The sequence below is a fragment of the Caretta caretta genome, chromosome 1 (assembly GCF_965140235.1).
Source record: "Caretta caretta isolate rCarCar2 chromosome 1, rCarCar1.hap1, whole genome shotgun sequence".
NCBI classification, from domain to species: domain Eukaryota; kingdom Metazoa; phylum Chordata; order Testudines; family Cheloniidae; genus Caretta; species Caretta caretta.
Genome location: NC_134206.1, coordinates 21,434,351 through 21,455,614, shown reverse-complemented (window position 1 = coordinate 21,455,614; position 21,264 = coordinate 21,434,351). Strand labels below are relative to the sequence as shown.

The window sequence follows — 21,264 nt, the reverse complement described above, 5'->3', positions numbered from 1 at the left end:
ACTGCATAGGGGAAACTGAGGCACCCCCACAATATTCAGAGAAAACATTAAGAATAGTCCCACTTCGTCACACCAGCATATCCCAATGGCTAGAGCACCCTTCTGCAACGTGGGAGACCCAAATTTTTAAAAATACAAGTGGGGTGGTGATTGAAATACTATTTAGCAACCTATTTTAAAAAAATTAGATTGTGAACATCATTCTTTTGCTTGGCTTCTGCTGTCTGAAACAAGGAGAAAGACAGAGTAAATGGGTTTTGGGAATGTATGAGAGGAATAGTTGATTCAGTTAAAATTCAGCTACCAAAATGATGTGGTGGGGACCATTTGCATTTATTCTGAACATTCTCCTTGCTGTACCCAGGTTCCTCTAATGCCTTGGTCACTCCTGCTGCATCTTAACTATTGTGAAGCTTCGTTTGTAATTGCAGCAAGTTTCAATGAAAATGAGATTATAGCTCCTACGGGGATTTTGTATAGATGGTTCCGAGCTACGAAGTGGGGGATTTGCATCTTTTTTTTAAATTTGGGCCCATTTCTCATTGGTTTAGATCCAGTTTGCCCAACAACTTTGGAATGTTGCTTTTCCTTTATCTTTTTTTTTTAACTTCTATGTTAATTATTCACGGAGTTTGCAGCCTTTCTTTATTTAACAGATGTGCTTTAGATGCACCTGCTATTTTAAGGGAATTCCTTTAGCAGCTGTCATTTCAGTCTATTGTTTCCACAAGGGCAATCATTCAGATGGTCTAGAGTACTCTCACACCTGCCAGCTGGTAAACCATGACTTTGGGGGGAGGGTCTCTTGTCCATTTACTTGCCTTCCGCTGCAGAGAGGCTCCCTTAAGATCTTTTCATGCCAGAAATTCTCTCTTATGCTGGTGGCAAGGAGGCTCCTTTTTCTCTACATGAAGGAGTTTGTTACTTTTCAGACAACCTGCAATATAATATAAATCCTTTCTTGGTACAGTACATTTTAGCATGAGTTGAAAACTATGTTAAGAAGGCAAAGTGGAAGACTTGATCCCCTTACCTTTAGCCTATCACTCCTGAGGTGAATAGCAACTTTGGGACCAGTACAGAGGCAGAGCCTCTGGGCGGGCGAGGGGTGGGGGGAGGGAGGTTTGCTGTGTCACATAGACATTAACTGATATTTATGATATTTCAACCATGATCTGTGTGGCCAGTTAAGGAGCAGCTTTTATGGATTGTACAATTAGTTCTCTCCAGTCCCTCACCTTGAGTGGAGGTGATGGTTGTAGTGCAGGATCTCAAGAGTGAAAGAGGATGATAAAGTCGGACATAATGGCAAGGAATTCTTAGGAATCCATGAACAGTGTACACATCCTTTGCCTAAGCAAAGGAGCCAATTTCCTTATGATATTTCTGAAAGCTTTTCTTTGGCAAATGGTAGTTGGAATTACGAGGTCAGTTTGTTGTTGCTGCAAATTATTTGTTGTTGTTTTGCTGTCCACAAAAATGTGCTATGAGTTTAACAGAACAAATGGATGTACCAGCTCACACTACCTCCTCCCAGAGAGTAACTGCAGACTACTGAACTCCACAGCCTCAAACACACCTCCCTAATCCCAGAGAGTGACTGCAGCCTGCTTCCCCTTCAGCCCCTTTCTTCTGCCAATTTCCTGGCTTTATACCAGACCCTGCTGTTCCTTCTCAGCTGGTCTCCATTATGTATCAGTTCTTCAATCCCCAGTCTCCCCCAGAAACAGCCAATCAGGTTAATTAAGCTCACTTGGCCTGCTCTGTCTTGTGTGGGTGGACACTCCATTACTCCCACCCCAAAAAATTCAAGGGGATATGGATGGAGTGAAAAAGGGTGAAGGATAAATGTAGCTAATTTTAAGGAAAGAAAAGGAGTACTTGTGGCACCTTAGAGACTAACAAACTTATCTGAGCCATTTTAAAGAGTGGAATTTTACCAAGCAGTGACCTCTAGCATATTGTGAGTTGTAGGAAACATCTTAGCAATGTAGTAACTGTATTCCTGTCTGTGTATGAGCTGTCTTGGCTAAGTTAAACCCAAAGAAAGCTGATTTAGCCATAGTTTGTTATTTTTAAACAAATCCACACTCAAGAAAATCTCTCTGTTAACTGTTCTTGGTGCAGTCTCTCTAGGGGTTCCAACTTTCTCTTCACTGGTCTCTTCAATTCACTTACAGTTAGACCAGTCCATAAACTCTTAACCTAAATTGAATCCATCAGCCCTTAACTTCCAGGACTTGCAGTCTTCTTTTATTTCCTTGTCAGTTTCTTAGAAGCATCCTGACATAAGGCCATTGCCCCTCTGTTATCCCAGACCTTTCTACCTCCCTTTCCCTGTTCCCTCCTTTATAGCTGGGCTTGTTTTCTTTATTCGTCTCACCTGTGGGTACATGCCTCCAAAAGTGGCGGTTCTGTGGGGGTTTGGCAGTCTGACTGCATGTAAGCAGTGAAGACTCTCCTCTCCCTTTTGCCTATGCTCAGGGTTTGTAAATCCCACTACACCCTCTCACTAAATATATAATCACAGTTAATTTTATCAATTGGTTATTGATTATTGACAATTGATTATCAACAGTAGGTAATATGGCAGATATGAAATTTATCCATAGTGTATAGGTAGTAGGAGTAGTAGTTATGCCTGCTAAAAATCACCAAATGTCTGAGCTAGCATCTTACAAATCGTTTCTCCTGTGCTTGAAAAGATACTTAAAATTCTACAGTTGCAAGTGCTACCCACACAGTAATGTCATGGAATAGCCATAGTAGCCATAATTTGTTTATGCACTGTGATCACCCAGAGACTGTTGAAATGAGGGATGCTTTTTGTAGATAATGATACAAATTGCCCTTGCCCAAAAAGCATGAAAGACAAACATTGAATAGAAAAAAGAAAAATAGCCAAGCCATACAAAATTGTGGAAATAACTTCTGTGACTACAAGAGATTAAATATAAACAATTTCCTTTGCTTGCCCTTGACAGTAATTTTGTATTTTGGTTGCCTTCTGTTTGCTTTATTTCTGTCTAGGAGAAATAGGAGGCATTATTACAATAGAATCTTCCCTACATCTGTAAATGTTAATGAATGTGTGAACAAAGTACTGCCTCAGCACAGGTTGATGGTAATTCACATCCAGTAGGACCTACCTGTTTTCTGAAATTCTCTGTTATCAAAAACAGGATCATATCCCTCAGAGACACCTAGTTTGGACAGACAGCTGGCTGTCCTTGCAAAGACTATGTGACTCTACTGGACTTCACGCTTTAACTCTAGGCCTCAGCTACTGCACTTTAGACAGCATGCCTTCACTCAGACTCAGCACTAACGACCTTTAACGCTGAATCTCTACTTTGTACCCAGCACTTGTGTCCTGATCTCAGGAAGCTGTTTTCCTATAAATAAGATCATGGGCTTGCAGGCTTTGAAGTCTTGACTTACTGAGTCCATTGGGTCAGAGCCCTGGATTAAATAAATGACTAACAGTTTCAAGGTTTGAGGTAGCCATAGAGATTTCAGATAATCGGGTTGCCCCAGCATTCACCCTCTGCCTTACATAGTCTTTCCTTCCATCAACAATACTATGAGGTGTAGTTACATTGGCTTCCGAATACTGAGGCACTGTCCATGCTCATTGAATTCTAGTATGGTTCCCCAGACAGTTATTAACAGGGACTTTCCATCAGATTGTCGCAACACAGTAAATAGTCTGGGGGTGCAGGCCCTGGGGTGGTTTTGGTCAGCTTCTGCCCCCCATTGCGGTTGGGTCCTGCCCAGCATTCACCCCACAGTGGCGGCTCCTGCAGCTCTTGTGCTGTGGGGCTGGCAGGGCTTGGCTTTCGGCTCTGTGGTTGCAGCACTTCTCAGTTTTGGCCCCACCCCTCTGACTGGACCAAATTTTTGTGAGTGGGGTTGTGACCTGGTTCATGCAGTTGCTGTGCCACTCACTCAAATTTGGCCTATCCAGACTCCCGCCATTATGAGTGGTGCTTGGACCCCAGCGATTGCCGTGCCTGGAGCAGGGAGACGAGGCCAGCGAGCCCTGTGGGAGGAGCCACAGGAGCTGCCATGTGACCCTTTGAAATATTCTGAAACCCAATTTTGGGTACTGACCCGGGGTTGAGAACTCCTGCTATAAACTACCTAGGAAGATTAATAGTGGGGTCTTAACACAGATGTCCCAAAAGCCCTGATGATAATGTCCAGGGAAACCACATTGATCAAAGAAAGCTTGCTATATAACTATTCCTGAAACAACCATGTTTAAATATTATTGTAGTGCGCACTGTCCTGTTCTCAACATGGATAAGGCATTGGTTCTCAGGTAAGCTTATGTGCTTCAGGACATGTCTTGAAAGGTCTGATATTCTTGTCTGCAGATTTCAAATATGGGCCCCTCCAGATTCCTCTTTCTTTAAATACTTTGGGGAACTATAATACTTCTCCCTGACAAAACACTCAGAGTGATGTGAATAGAAAAAGAGAGAACCACCATAAGCTTAGTGAGGAGCCACGGTAGCTTCTATATCGTTGTTGTGTGTAGCATTTTTGTTTCACTTTATCTCGTAGAGCATTGCAGATGAGCCTGCTTGTTGTCAGTATACTGAGGGGCTGAAGTACAGCTGCATGGAAATGCAGAGGAAAGAACCCAACCAAGAACATGTTGTTCCTGAACCAGTGTTTTCAGAGTGTAATGTTCATGCTGCAGCTCAGTCAATACAATCGTGTTTTTCTCTCCATTCCTTGTTCAGAACATTGCCAACAGGTGATATGTAATTTGTAACAGTGGAGATTTCATAGTCTTCCAATACAAAAACACTCGTTTAATCCATGTCTCACTCTCTTATAAGGCAAGAGTAACAAAATGAATGGCAAGTTATTCATGAATCAGTTGTGAATAGATAAGACCATTTACAAGGTAAAGTCTGATTTCAGTTTGTATGTTCAAGTTTAAATGTAATCGGGCAGTTCAAGAAAATATTTCCATTCAGATAGATTCTACTTTGCAACTGGAGTAAGGGGATCAGTGCTAAAATGCTTTCATCAGATAGATGAGGAACAAAAATAACTGATGGCTCTCTCCCTGACAGAATCATTTGTGGTAGTTAAGCAGATTGCAGAGTGATAGATTGCTCTTTCTGCCTCCATTTAACTGGTAACAGATCATTAAATATTTTAATAGAACTTAATCTCAATTTAAGAAGAAGTGACCTCACAGTAAACAAGTTAGAAATATAAATCATCTTACTAATCTCTGCTACTGTGATATACAGCAAATCATTTTTTAAAAAATAAATTGCAAATAGATATTGTCTTCCTGTGAGTCAGGATTTTGTGCTCCGGGGATGTTCTTCAGTCTGTACAAACAGATTTGCCAGAGTCTGTGGGAGTGTTTAACATGGTTTGTGAGTGTTATCAGGAAAAAAAAAAAGTAGCATATTAAAACTATGCTTGATCCTGCGACCACTGATGCGCATGTTTGCAAGATGAAACCCTGCTACTTTCAGTTCGTAGGAGTGGTAAATACTGTGTCCATTCTGTAAGTAATTGAAATAATGTGTAATATTTTAAGGTAAACTGTAGAAATTAAATACCAAGTAACTCAACTGTTTTTTGTTGGTTTTACTTCCTAATTGTATGACTAGTTACTTATACAAGGTCACCACAGCCCCAATCCTGAGGAGGTTCAGCATGGGAGGGCCCCTATACCCGACTTCACTGGGGCTCCATGTGGATGGAAAGTGGCCTAGTTTCATGAATAGAGCCCATTGTAGTATTTGGGCTTAAGTAATTTAATTACTTAGTAAAAACAATATTAAGTTATTAGATTATTTAGAGTCCAGTGATACAGGGAGTGGTGTGGAGGAACTACTCAGCTTTTAGATTTGTTTGGGGGTGTGAGGCAGGTTGGGAGGGTTTCCTCTTCCATTGACACCTGCAGGTTCAACTCCAAACCCCATAGATCCCCAGGAAATCAAAAAGAAGCATTGCCAAATAACTCGAGTCCACCTGAAGCCATGTTATATCTGTGGGAAGGGGAGCATTCCACCAGGCAGGCTACATGAGTCAGTGAATGTGGCACTTCTCCTGTCTATCTCCCAATGGATGTTTTTTCAAGACTGGAATCATTTCTGCTTGATTAAGTGCAGGGCAAGAAATCTGGACCTAAATATATTCTCTTTACTATATGAATAAATACTTCTGTTGCTTTAAATTCTCAAGAAAATGTATTGATTTTATGTAATTATTATTAAACACAAGTAACTCACTCTTTCCTTATGTATTAGTTATAAAGATAAAATTATTCAGTGATTATAATGACTAAAAAGCAAGCACTACATTTACTTGTTATTGGCCAGTGACTGCTTAGAACTACGTAAACTATTTGTTGGAATTTATAGAGCCATTTTAATAACTAATACAGGCACACAAATTTAAAGGGAAAAATCTACATGAAACTTTAGGCCTCAACTTTCAAAGAATCAGGCCCTAACTGGCTATTAATTTATTCTTATGTGGTTGATCTTGTAGGTATCTTCTTTTTCAATAATTTAGCTTTTTCATGTGAAACGTGTAGGATCAGTATGATATGATATCGTGCTACATTGCCTCAAATATTTGTCATGACTCAGAGTAACAATACAAGTCAGACATTAAATGATTTTCTCTCTTCATAGTATTTGTGCTAGTGGAAATATAACAGTATGTTTTGATGTACGGTTTTTAGTGAGAAGCAAGTTGTCATTAATTAGCTTCCGTTTAAAAATCAGCTAATTGTGAATAATTAGGAACACTGCTTTCCTGTTTATAGCCACAAGAGTTTTAAAATATGCTTTAAAATGACTGAGTAGCTCAAAAGAGAATACAAAATTGTATTTTATCTTCAAATCTATTTAGACACATAAATTATAGAGAATGTACAACATTTAATGAGAAATTTCATGCTTGTCTTAAAATTCTCTGCATCCCATCCCTTAAACTGTATCCAAAGGGAATCTATCCTTCTATGATGTTTTGTGATAAGTATGTGCCTGTAAAAATCCGTAATAGGAAATATTCTTTAAAAGTCTTAACTGCAAAATTGAAGGCAAAAGAGCAGATAAGAAGTTTGATTTATGGGTGTTGAACATTTACTTTTTAGGCAGAATAATGTGACAATGTATTTTCAGGCCCTTTATCAGGATCACAAAAAGATTAGCCTTTATTGAGATAATGCAAACACTACACATTATCTGCCGTATCTATATTCTTATTGTTTACTATAGAGATTCCTGCTACTATATTTGAAGATATGTCAGTATTTGTGTCATAGTGCTTCCTCCCAAATCCTATGGGGGGCATTTAAATCAAATGCAAACATTTATTCTACTCCAAAAGGCAAATAAATCTCTGCTAGGAGTAAATTCCTTTCTGGCTAACCCACATGCATTCTACTGCAGCATTTGATTTTTACATCCAGAGGCAGGGAGAGAAGCAATGAGGAGAAGGAATGGGCTTGTTTGAGATGTTTGTACACACATGCAGATTGCAGAGCAGAGAAACTCAGCTAGAAACGCTGCCCAGAAATATCCAGAAATCTTGTCACATAGGATTTGAACTGTCATGGGCCTCGGATACTTAGGATGAGCTTCTTGTGTCGAGAAGTACATAACACACTGGTTAGTGTGTGTCATTTGTCTACCTCTGATCCACATAGGACATGCTACACCTCTCAAAGGAAGAAACACCACTTATCAAGGAGCACAAATAAAAGATGTGGCCTCAGGCAGAGGACATTGCTAGGGTTGCCAACCCTCCAGGATTGGCCTGGAGCCTCCAGAAATTAAAGATTAATCTTTAATTAAAGATTATGTCATGTGATGAAATCTCCAGGAATACATCCAACCAATACTGGCAACCCTAGGCAGTGCAGGAGTCTGATCTTGAGGTGATGAAGGCATGGGTAACAATTCACAGTCTGCATCTGAAATGGAGAAGGGCTGACTTCATTGTAGCTACCACTGGATGTTCTAATAGCAGCTGGGAATCCAATCAGATTGATCCCAGATGGCAAACCCCCTCAATCATTATCCTTCCATCTCTTCCGGGTGCTTACTCAACCACAGATGTCATCACAGTCTTAGCTGCTTAGCCGGTTCGCCCTCTTTCAGACCTGAAGTAATGCAACTGCAGCTCTAGTGAGGTCAAAATATAAAGCTGTGGATCATCAACCAACTAAATACATTTCAACCCATGTCTCCTAAACAGTCCTGACAGCAGCCTCATGCACTCATTAAATAAGAGGAGTGATAAGAGGGAGCCCTGCAGAACCCTACATCATTAATTAATGATTATATTGTTGAATGTTTTGGATCAAAAAATGAAAGGAAGGTATGAGGTGGAAAATATTATATTGTTCACCTGATAGGAGTTATAGCTAATATCTGGCTGTCTTCTGAAAGGTGGCTCTGCAAAAAAGGAATTGTGGGATTCCGTGGTTATAATAAGAGTCTTTGTTATTTCCATTCTCCCTTCTCTTCATGTGTCATTATATAATGCCTGCAACTGTAATTTTCACTTCATGCATTGGAAGAACTGTTTTTTTACCCACAAAAGCTTATGCCCAAATAAATCTGTTAGTCTTTAAAGGACCACCAGACTCCTTGTTATTTTTGAAGATACAGACTAACACGGCTACCCCCTGATACTTGTTATTTCCATTCAATTTACCTATAAAAATGTGGGATTAAGGAGCTCTGACCAGAGTCATTATCTCTGCTCAGGCTTGACGCAGACTGATGGCCTCAAGGAGAAGAATCTGGGTTGTAGAGCACTCCTTGTTAATCCTTTACAAAGTGCTTTGTGCGCTGCGTCTGCTGCCCAGCTACAGCTGCAAAAATGGCCATAGCGACAGCCTCTCCCATAACCTGTCTAGCCACACCCAATGGTTCCAACTAGTGTTGCTGTATATACTGGCCAGCACAAAGCTTGAAGTTTCAGAACATTCTGGGTCTAAACTCTGGCAAGCATCTGTGTTGGATCAGCAGCAGGGAAAGGTATAGACAATCTATCTCTTGATCTCAGTAGATTCTATGGCCAAGAGCAAAGGAAATGTAGAACTGTATAATAGTTGAAGACATTAGTAGACTAATATCTTCAACTATTATAAAGTTCAACTATCATTTTTTCTATATAATGGTAATTTCAAAGGGTATCCTTTTCACCTACAAGCATTGTACATCTGCCTTACTCTGCCTGAAATTGAGAAATAAATGCAGACTATTACATACGTTGTATAAATGTCAGACACTAAAGAAGATGCTTAATAATTTTGAGTTCACAAAAAAAACCCACGAGAAAGAAACATAATGATGGGATCAATTAGATGTTTTTCAGTTATATTTTCCCAGGCTATCGCCATATTGTCCAATTGTCACTTTCACAAAGAGCCCTCTCAAATGGTCAAGGGAAGGCTGGTGTGGAAATTAGAGAGAGTACTAGAAGCAGATAGCTCTTGTGAGCTCTGGTGAAACGTGTTGTGAACTGTAAAATGTCTTAAACTGAATTTTTTAACATTTGTTTGATGTTTCCTCTGAGTGGATACAAAATTTAGCTAAATTATATTTATGGAACTTTTATTGGAATAAAATGTCAAATAAGCCAGGCTGGGAAGAGATTCATAAGAACTCACTCAAACAAAGGGCAGTTTAAATGTACTTCTCCAGCCTGAGGACAAAGACACAGTGATATTTAACTGTGGATGAGGATAGTAGTTTCCCAGGGATTAGTGTATGGATCCTAGCGGATGAAAAATGAAAATATCTAGAGAGCAAAATCTGTCCCTACACTGCCCTTTGTAAGACCACAGAACCTACATAGACTTTAATTTATTTTTAAAATTGAATTAATTTTGTAATTTAGTTCATTTTTTCATAAGCAAACTCCACAGGCTGAAATAGTTGAGGTAACCGTTAAAGCATCATATACGTCAATAATGTAGACAGAAGAAATATAGTAATTGCAAGCCTAACAAGCCCCACCCAGCACCATTAATGTGCCTTTAAGCATGAGCAGTCTTCTGCATGGCACTTCTCTCTTCACAACAACATGGAGAAAGGTGGTCATTGGTGCTGGAACTAAAGGGTCAAGGAGAGTAGTAACTGAGGAATTCTTTTTCTGCAGCACCCTGTTAAGAATTAGCCATGTCTCTGTGGCTCTTGTTATTTTTGTTGCTTCCATAACTGTGCTATCTGTCAAATCTAATCAGTCAAAGGGTATCAATCAAATTATCTTGTGTTAATTTACCTGTGTTCCTTTCCTAAGTTAAGTGGAATTTGATGAACTAGAAGCCCATCTTAGAAGAATACATCACACTAGCATTGACAACTTAATTGATGTATGACTGTTATAACTTTTCCTTTCAGAAAGAGCAAATGAATATAGAATGATTAAATTCTGTAAGCTTAGAGTGATTTTGCAGAGGACATTCTTATACGAGCATATTCTTAGCAATGCTTTGGGAGCTGGGTACAGGAACATTACCTCATCTCTGATCCAAAGGGGATTAACTCCATCTCAGTTTCCTTTTTTCCTTTTAAAGCTACTCCTGGGGAGGGGTATGAGGGTGGTTGCTTTTGAGACAGATGAGGGAGAATGATTGTGGGAAGCTAGGCTCTACAACCTGAGCTGGATTGGACCCTGACCTTGGAATGTTTGTTACTTTTTGATTATGTTAGCTTATTTCACTGTCAGGTCCAGTTTCACAGCTTCAAAATGGAGGTATAATCCCTCCTCCTATGCAGATCAAGCGTATAACAGCCAATGAAAATACTCTCAATTTGGTAACGTTAGGCTCTACCATTTTCCACTCCACTTTCCTCAGTCTTTCTTTCGGGGAGGCAGCACACTGCAGTCTCTGCACTTTACATCAGAAAAACAGAAGCTCAGAGGACTAGGGGAAGAGATGGAACAAGAAATGCACCGCTTACCAAGACAGTCTTCGCCCTACACTAACAGGTTCTCTCTGCTGTGCTTGTGATTTGGGGCCTTAATGGTAAATTAACAGGGCTGCACTTAAGTTTCCAGAACTCAGTGTCCAGGTTTCTTATCAGAAAATCACTCTCTTCCCTTTTTCATGAGAGTAGGTCTGTTGTATTTTCAGATTCTGGGTAGAGCTGGGCAATTTTATTTTCCAAACAAATGATTTATTTGCTGAAAAATGAAGCTTCAGTTGACCCCAAACTATTCACAAATTTGACATGAATAGTTTAAGCCAGTGGTTTTCAACCTGTGGTCCACGGACCCCTGGGAGTCCACAGATTATATCTAAGATTTCCAAAAGGGTCTGCACCTCCACTCAACATTTTTTAGGGGTCCACAAATGAAAAAAGATTGAAAACCACTGGTTTAAGCTATTCACAAAATGGCTGCAAGAGGTGGAGGGGTAAAGGTGGTGGTGGTGCTGGTGCTGCTGCTCCTGCTCTGTCCTCTTTTATAATAGTTACCCTAGTAGTTAAGGGAGTCACCTGGGATGTGGGAGACCCAGGTTGAAATCCCTCCCTCTGCAATAGACTTTTTTCAGTTCCCACAAAATTCTGAATTTTTTCAGATTTGGTTCAATCCAAACTGAATTTGGTTTGTTTTTTCCTCAGCTGCCACCAAACTGGAAAATCAGTTGTTTGCTCAGCTCTAGTTTATGTGGACACAGCAACAATATGAGGACAGATGCATAGAATTAAGCAGCAGGCCGCAACTTTTACTAAACTTTCATACGGGGAGGGCACTACCCAGCCATCATCCATACTCTCCTATACCAGGCATTTAATTGGTTCCAGTGTGGGGGCTAGAGGGCTCCTTACAATATAACCCATAATGCGGGGTAGACTCTCCTCATCCTACCCCCCAGGACTCAGCTCTCTCTGAGTGGTAGCACCCTCCCCCACCACTCCACCTCACCCAACGTGAAGGGGACAGAGGGTGCAGCAGTATGGGGACTTTGGCCTGCAAGGGCCACAAGGTCTGACCTCGGACCATGAAGGCCACAAGGTCTCACCCCATCACATGAGGCCAAGGCCCAACATCAAAATCTCAGGTCTTTTGCCTCTGGGATGGTTGATTTTATTCTGCTAACCTCACTAGAAACAGGCCATAAATTGCAACAAACAAACAACTCCACCCCATACCTTAGTTAGGTTCTAAGCACATTCCTACTCAACCCACTGTGGCTTGAAGGTGCTGCAAGGAAGGCAAAAAACTCCCTGGTCCTCTGCCAATTGGCCCATGCCCTTCTTCCATTGGCAGAGGACCCCCTAAAAAGATGATTGGCTAGATCCACAATGTCTGTCAGGCCAAGTTCCCATTCCTAGTTTGGGTGGCAGGGTGGGCTTCTGGAATGGAGCCGAAAGAGGCTCCATAGAGCCCTGTGCTGGGCTAAAATCCTGGCAGCTGGGGAATGCCGGCTAATCAGCACCCCTCTCCCCCAGCAGCCCAATGGTGCCAGAGACTCCCAGGGGGAGGAGCTACCTATTACCCGTGCTAGTGGGACTGTCCCCATTTCACTGCTGGCCCCATCAAGTTCCTCACCCAATGATGGGTGTGGCATTTCTGATCTTAACTAAGCTAGCTGCTCCTGATTCCTTCAACCCAGGAAGGCTTCCATCTATGACTCTGAAACTTTTGCTAGGCCTTATTTCTGCCCCCTTCCTGCCCCCCGCCCACTGTTCACTGGTTCTAAGGAGCCACTTCCTCCTGGGTCTGGACACCACTGCAATGAGGTACAGCAGCATGCAATACTCCCACCATGAGGAACAAATGACCTATATTCCCTATCACCACCCTTATTTTCTATATTATATAGGGACAAGCAGGTTATCACATTAAAAATGTCTATGATTAATAAAACAACATTAAGCAACCAATACGAATGCCCCCAGTGTTCCCAAGGTTTATTATGAATCCTAAGTATAAACACAGTGTATTTTTGCTAACACATACTGACAGACTTAAAACATGTATCCAAACATTGCATTCATGCAACACATAATACAAAATACATGTAAATGCTGGCTTAACTAAAACTAGAGGATGTATTAAAATTATTAGTCGCTTTTAATGACAGCATTTACTCCGCACACTCAAATTATTTACAAATTGGAAATGTTCAAGGTTAAGGGGTTAGCTTTCTGATCTCAGTTCTGTAAACAGTTTTTGTGATATTATCAATTAAACTTACATTTGCTAGATATTGCCTGCTAAGCTCTTATAAGGTTGTCATGAAGGTTTTCCTTTAGACAGAAATTGATTTACATGGTTATCAATTTAGAGCACCAAAAAAAAAGGATATGAGTGATGTCAAATTTACGGGCTGTCACTTGCTCATGCTGCACAATCTCTGTATATCATTTTGTCCTGTCACTTCTGTCCAGATATCTTTCCCCAGACTTGCAGCTGTTGTTTTCTCTGACAGTTGCTTTTACAGATCATTATTGCTAACTCAGTTTGGTTCCAACTTTCATGTCTGGTTCACAATTTGTTTTAAACCCCAAACCACTGTGCAACCCCAAACCTCCTGTCCCCTTTCCCCCCTCAAAAAAAGTGATGGCATAAACATTGACTTTGAATTGCTTGGCTTTCATACAAATATTGTCGCTACCTTGGCTTTCTTGAAATTAATCATTATCTCCGACATTGCAGGAAGAAAGACAGGACATTAGAAATTTGATTTAACTAGGCTGCAACTCTATTAAGTTGCACATGTGGGAATTATCTGGCAATAACTTGTCCAGCGCAGGTCATCCTTCTTTCCATACCACATGGGGAGGTGCACTGCCTTCAGCTCCACAACTCTCCATCACCCAGGGGTCAGGGGCTGCTTTTAGCTTGTCACCTTCTGCACCATTAACCTGGTTCTAGCACATTACTGGGTCCCCACTGTCCTCCCCTCATACGGTTTGGGCAGAGGGGGTTATCTCCTTGCCAGACATTAGGAGTCCCAGTTCCATTCTCCACCTTCTCTAGGACATGTCTTCTCCTACTCTGAGTCCAGCTGCAGTTTATCGGGGAACTGGACCTCATTTTGAATAAGTAAGTGTGCTAAAGGCACCTGTCAAGCCGTGCAGAGAATAAATGCCCACAAGGATGGGAGAAACAAGGGGGAGGCAATATTTGAAGTGACCCCAAGGGTTTTCTTTCCCATGCTGGCCCATAGAAAGTCTCCCCACCTCTGAGATTGAGGGAGATGGGGAGAGTCTACATTTAAATATAATGTTTTAAACTAAAAAATGAAATTAAAATATTTTTGAAAGGTTATAAAAGCAGTAGAAACCAATGGATTTTTAAAATCTTATTCAGTATATTCCAGTAACTTAAAACAACTGTATTTATTAACAACCTATGTGAATTTTTACAGTAGTTCAAACTATCATAAACATCCCAATCACTTGATAATTACCTGTTCTGTTCATTCCCTCTGGGGCACCTGGTATTGGCCACTGTCGGAAGACAGGATACTGGGCTAGATGGACCTTTGGTCTGACCCAGTATGGCCGTTCTTATGTCCCCCAAACTTTGAGATATAAAATGTCTGTTGGGGAAATAATAAAATAAAGCAACAGAAATACATTAAATTCACTTCACTAACTTAAAAGTTATTGCCAATACTTTCTTCCTTCATTTTATCATCCCCTTGTCTCTTCTTCCATGTCTAGATTATTATATTTGAAGGCCAGCAGAGGTCATTAGATTATCTAATTTAGACCATTACATCACAGGTGACCTATACTGAATAGTCTAGTCATTTTGTACCATTTTCTTTCTTTTCTTTCCTTAATTGTCTGTATTTTCTTTAGGATGCTTGTTCCTTCTTGTCTCTCTTTCTGCTCTTCCATATTCATTCATCCTCAAGGCTGGCTCTTGGCTTTGTGGGTCCCAAAGGCAGCCTCAGTATACATAGTACTGTGCTGTCCATTGGACTGTGCAATCTTATAGGCAGCTTCACACTGGTTTCATAGGTTATGCAGCTCTGCCTTTGAAAATGCATGGGAGATGCATACATTCCTGCACCACCTTGTAAATGTACTGGTGACATCTTACTGATCCTACAGTATGCTGAGCTTCCGCAGCTCCCGTGGATTTGGGGGATGAATGATTCAGTAAGAACCTGCACAGGATTAGTCTCTCAATCATAGAATAATAGGGTTAAGGCCAGGAGGGACCCCTACATCATATAGGTCACCACAGGCCACCAACACCATCCCACCATCACACTAAACCCACCAACTAAAATTGACCAAAATATTGCAGACCACAGTGGAGGAAAACAAAGGACGTACTATATAATATCACATACTCAGTGGCTTTGATCTGCTTTGAAGGTAGGTGATAAGTGTCTACTGAAAATGGCACGTACAAAGTCCTGCTCCTATACTGGGACATACTAAAGTCAGTGGGGCTCCGTGTGGATGCAGTCGCAGGATCAGGGTCACGTTCACTAATTTCACTTTGTGCAATCAAGATGGAAGAAAAGTTTTTGAGGGGTATTTTTTTTCAATTTACAAATTATGACATGCATCCCATCTACAATATAGACAGACGACAATTTTTGGTATCAGCTTTCTCTCAGGTTTCTGACCAAAAAAAGCAAACAACTGAAAATAGAGAAGACAGTCATTTCATTTGTGTTATGGTAGTGCCTAAAGGCCCCTCTGTGCTAGACATGGTACAGACACCTGGAGACGGACCTTGCTTCGAAAAGCTTACATTTTAGGATCACCAAGGGGTGAAGAGAGAAAACAGAAGGTCCCAAGGTCATACAGAAGACCTCAGTGGCAGGATTGAGAATAGAACCCAGGTCTCCTAACTCATAAGAATGGCCCTATTGGGTTAGACCAAAGGTCCATCTAGCTCAGTATCCTGTCTTGCGACAGTGGCCAGTGCCAGGTGCCCCAGAGGGAATGAACAGAACAGGTAATCGTCAAATGATCCATCCCCTGTCACTCATTCCCAGCTTCTGGCAAACAGAAGCTAGGGACACCATTCCTGCCTCCCAGTCTGCTGTCCTATCAACTAAATTGCTCTGCCTGCTATCCTCATTCTGGAATAATATTCTTGAAAACTTTATTACATTGTCATAAAAATGTATACCCGTAATGGGCCAGGGCATAGGCAGTCTGGCCTAGTGGTCACAGTTGGGCTGTGGGTCACACATAAGGGACAGTAGTTTGTGAGCAGGGGTTGGAGGAATTGCTAGAGCCAGGGTCAAATCAGGCTGGGGTCTGAGACCAGAGATTACAGGTAGTACCAGTGGAATCAGGAAACAAGAGTCCGGGTCACAGCCAAGCTGCAGCCAGAGACTCAAGATTAGAGGTAGTATCAGACTGGAGTCAGGAGGCAAGAGTCAAGGTCAGAGTCAGGCTGGGATCAGAGGATGAGGTGAGGTCTGGAGTTGCAGTGGGCCCAAAGTCTGTGTGATTGCCCACACAACTTCTTGGGGCACCCTCCAGGGTTAAATAGGGTGCTTGGCCAATCAGAGGGCTGTGGGGTACTGACACTCTGGGTTTCTTGGATGGTACTTCCTGCTGTGCCTACTTGCCACAATGCTCCCCATGGCACTGTGGGAACATCAGCTGTCCCTGGCTCTGTAAACCTGGGTTTTAGTACCAGATCCTTTTGTCACCAGGTGTTGGATTTTTTCACCCAGTGTGTAATAAATAAGTCATCAAAGGAGGCAGTAGCCCAAGTGTAGATGTTTTGGGCCAAAGTCCTGGAGCTTTTGCCATTGAAGTTTTCTTAAAGAGGACATCCGTTTCTCCCCTTCATTGTGTCTCCAGGTGATAAAGAAATGATTGAGGACTAAGCAAATCATGTAATTTTTCCCCCAGAATTGATCTCATTGTTGTCTTAACAATAGGACATAACAACAAGAGTATTAAGAAATTCGATAAAACGTTATTTTAATCGTCCTGCTATTCTAAATTAATTCTACATGTATTATTAACAACTGTCATAATTAATTCATTTAAAGTTCATTGGATTTCAGATATTATTCCAGAGGTTTCTCGTTGTAATTTATCATTTTGCAAGTCTCCGTTAATTAGCCTATTACATTATCTGACAGCACGTTTCTCCAAGGATACTGTGAGAGGAAACCCGTAGTTTCTTTGTCAACAGATGTAATTCATTATAAAACTTCATCTCTTCAGTCATGTAGATGACAAAGCCTTTTGTTATTAACTGTAACATCAGTGAGTTTTATTGCACAAGCAATAAGGCTGGTGAAAATCGTAAACTGCCAAGTTATAGGGAGCAAATCTTTTTCTACTGCATCTCTCCAGACGAAGTTCTAGTCATCAATAAAATGTTTGTTTCTATAACCACTGATTACAATACATTTTAAAAATAAAATTAGTGATATAAAAATCAGAGATAATTGCATTTGTTTTCTTTGTTGCAGAAATAGTTACACTTGGGTTGTCTCTGAATCTAACCTTATAGTAAGTGTCAGTAAAGACTTACTTGTTCAGCCGGAAGGTCTCATTAGACATATGACTCTAGGAAAAAGCAAACAATTGTTATGAATTTTTGGGGGGGCCAAAATAGATTTTTATGAAAATAAGATACCATAGACAGGTATTGCCATACACTTTTGCAAAATGGGAGATAAAATTTTAGTACTAATGAAAGCAGTGATATGTGTGTGTAGCAGTAATAGGGAGAATATAGGTAAAGGGTAAAGCCTCTAGTTTCTGAAGTCTGTTTATTTTCCCTTCCTGTTCTATATATTTTCTGTAGTTTGCATTATCATTTCTTAATCATATTACAATGCACTATTGACATCACTCCAGAGCTTTGAGATCTTTTGTGTGGTTCTTCATCTGGGAATTTTACAGGTTACTAAACAGAAGTTACCTGTTCATCAAGGTACATCAGTCTAATCTTTCATGCTCCCATAACAGCTGAGTGCTAATAATTATGCAAAGCAGAATTAAATCCAAAGGACTGCATTCTCCATCTGTCCTTACCTAAATTATTCTGTGCTTTTCACTGTGGTTACTGAACAACTTATACATTCTACAAGGGATCTCTCCTTCTCTCTCTCCCCATCCCTGATATCAAGCTGTTAGTAGGGACAACAAGAATATTGAGAGTTTTGTTTGTGTGGGTGTGTGTGTGTAAGACACACAACAGTTTTGAAGAGATAAAACCCCATGATTCACAGCATAATCCAAACTGTATTTATGGCCAGGAAAAACACTTTCCCTAGCATAGGGTTTGTTGCACTTGCTGGTACTGGCCGCTGTCAGATACAAGATACTGGTTTAGATGGACCACTGGTCGTCATCTTAGCGTATGCACAACATACCTCAGGTGGCACATGACCAGGATTCATTACCAAAATTGGTCTGGTGGTTGGATCATTAGCTTCCCTGGGCTAGGACAGATACTGATGGGGAGAGTGATGTGAATGCTGGTCCATGCTACTGGTCTTGATTCAATATGGCAGTATGTTCTTAACCTGTATCTGTGACTGATCTCCACGGAAATATTGGCAGTGCAATGTAAAGATGCACATACCCCGCAAGTTTCCTCATATACTATTTGCTATTAGTAAAAATAACTTTCCAGGAGGTTAATGGAAATACATATTGCCCTTGCATTCTTTAATAGTATGATTGGCATCGCTAACGAGCATTCCTCCCCTTTCTTTTCCAGGTCTGGGCTTCAGTATTGCAGGAGGGGTGGGAAACCAACACATCGCTGGAGACAACAGCATTTATGTTACTAAGATTATTGATGGAGGAGCAGCACAAAAAGATGGAAGGTTGCAAGTTGGAGACAGACTTCTTATGGTGAGAATGACAAACTGGAACTATATTTGAAGCAGTGGAAATCTGTTTCAAATGGGGATTTTTGCTGTGGAGGTGTGGTAGTGGTTAAATCCAGTTGAATAATTAACTTCAAGTAATACTATTAATTTTTGATATTTTTCTTTGAATGTATATGTTTGAGGCTTCAGTTGTATTGGAAAACCCAACTCATTTTTATGAAGATGAGCCAAAGAGATTAATTAGTTTGGTATTCTTTTAACTCACAGCAAAGTATATGTACCCACTGCTGTTACAGTAAATGTTTTACTCCCTACATTTGGTTACTTGGTAATGCCAGGTCAGATGTTCTGGAAAAGTTTATAACAAAGTTCTAGTTTAAAGTGAAAAATCCCTTCGTTGCCCTGGGGCCAGTCCTATTTTTCAATGTTCTTAAAATGATAGAAGTTAGCAAAGGAAAGGAGCTGGTAGATCATCCAGTCCCCCTCCCTCTCGATAGAATAAGATAATTTTGTATAGCTATAACCTCATCAACACTAGGGGTCTACTAGTGTAAGTATTTCAGTAAAATAAAAGAAAAAGTACACCCCTCACCATAATAGTTTTAATGGTACAAAATCTATGTATAGATCAGGCTTAAGGGCTAAGACCCAGGTATCCTTCAGGGGAAACCCAAAGAACTCCAAGCTTGGGGAGAACACTTAGGTTGCAGTTTAACTTTTAGTTTTGTGTTGTGATTTAGGAAGAATATAAGTTTGGACCATACCCAATATTTTGTTGCCCCTCAGCCTGAGCGGTTAGCCAATATTTGGGGCCATGATGGGTTGTTTGCATTAGGAGGAGTAATTGATTGTACAAATCAGGTATTTCTGTGGTGCAGTCCTGTTTACTTACTAAGAATATACACAAAGTCCTGTTTCATATAATCATAGAACTGGAAGGGACCTCGAGAAGTCACCTAGTCCAGTCCCTTGCACTCAAGGCAGGACTAAGTATTATCTAGACCATCCCTGACAGGTGTTTGTCCAACCTACTCTTAAAAATCCCCAATGATGGAGATTCCACAACTTCCCGAGGCAATTTATTCCAGTGCTTAACCACTCTGACAGTTAGGAAGTTTTTCCTAATGTCCAACCTAAACCTCCCTTTCTACAATTTAAGCCATTGCTTCTTGTCCTATCCTCAGAGGTTAGAAAGAACAATTTTTCCCCTCCTCCTTGTAACAACCTTTTATGTACTTGAAAACTGTTATCATATCCCCTCTCAGTCTTCTCTTCTCCAGACTAAACAAACCCCATTTTTTCAATCTTCCCTCATAAGTCATGTTTTGTAGACCTTTAATCATTTTTGTTGCTCTTCTCTGGATTTTCTCCAATTTGTCCACATCTTCCCTGAACACAGAAGTAACAAATAACAGGAGGTTGTCCCCTTGTCCAGAAATCCAAGCCTGCTTTCCAGAGAGTCCTGTGCCCACAAGAAGCACTCTCCCTCGGCTACTTACCAGAGCCACACTCACTGCTTTTTGGCTTTCTGCTGCCTTTTTGGTCTTGTCTGCATCTCTCACATACACAGCTCCACCATTCAATGCCCAGTCCCCGTGTTTGCAGTCAGTCCCAGGGAAACCTCTTTTATTCTCCCAGAGATAGTTCTTGCTCAGGTCTTCCTTTGAGGTCCAGTCCCTTGGGCTCAGTAGCTTCTATTCTTTTAGGTATCTCTAAACAAAGGGGCATATAACTGCTCCCTCATCTAAACTGAATGAAAGGTAGCTATCACGCCCATTAACTTCAGTGAGGTCTGTGATTGCTCACTGGCCAAGACATGCTTGCTGGTAGCCACCAGTGCCCTCCAGTGGAACAATGTAGTCCACCTCCTTTACTCACTATGTTTTTTACTTTTGCCTTTCTCATTATCCAGGCCATCCATATTACGATGCACCATCCCCATATGTCCTTCCTATTCCTAGTTTAAGATTTTCACTTGTAAGGGCTATATCAAGTTGTCATTTAAAAATAACCCCTATTAAAACCAATATGGAGTTTGCCTTAGACTCAGGTTGTGCCATCCATTTTTAAGTGTTGCATTATATGTGCATATATGGCCTCATATCTGTCAGTTCAATTTCTTTATTTCCCTGTTAGTCTCTGAGGGCAGGTCCAAACTTAAAACGCTGCATCCGCACAGCTGCACCGCTGTAGTACTTAAGTAAGAAGCTCTTACACCGATGGGAGAGCTTCTTCCATTGGCATAGTGAATCCACCTCCCCAAGAGGCAATAGCTACGTCGACAGGAAAAACTCTCCCATTGACGCAGCGCTGTCTACACGGGGTGTTAGGTTCGTATAACTACGTCGCTCAGGGGTGCAAATTTTTCACACCTCTGAGTGTCATCGTTATACTGATATAGGCCTGTAATGTACACCTCACCTAAAGCACCAACTCTTGAAGTACTTGCAAACAGCCAAACT

At 40.9% G+C, this 21,264-nt stretch overlaps 1 protein-coding gene across 23 annotated transcripts in view; it reads left to right on the top strand.

The window, feature by feature from the left end:
* The window catches only part of DLG2 (discs large MAGUK scaffold protein 2), a 1,511,004-nt gene that overhangs the window by 1,084,492 nt on the left and 405,248 nt on the right, over window positions 1–21,264 (top strand). For all 23 annotated transcript variants that reach the window (XM_048840921.2, XM_075126424.1, XM_048840889.2 and 20 more), the window contains one exon: window positions 18,688–18,824. In XM_048840921.2, coding sequence (XP_048696878.1) covers window positions 18,688–18,824 — 137 coding nt within the window. The remainder of the gene's footprint in view (window positions 1–18,687; window positions 18,825–21,264) is intronic.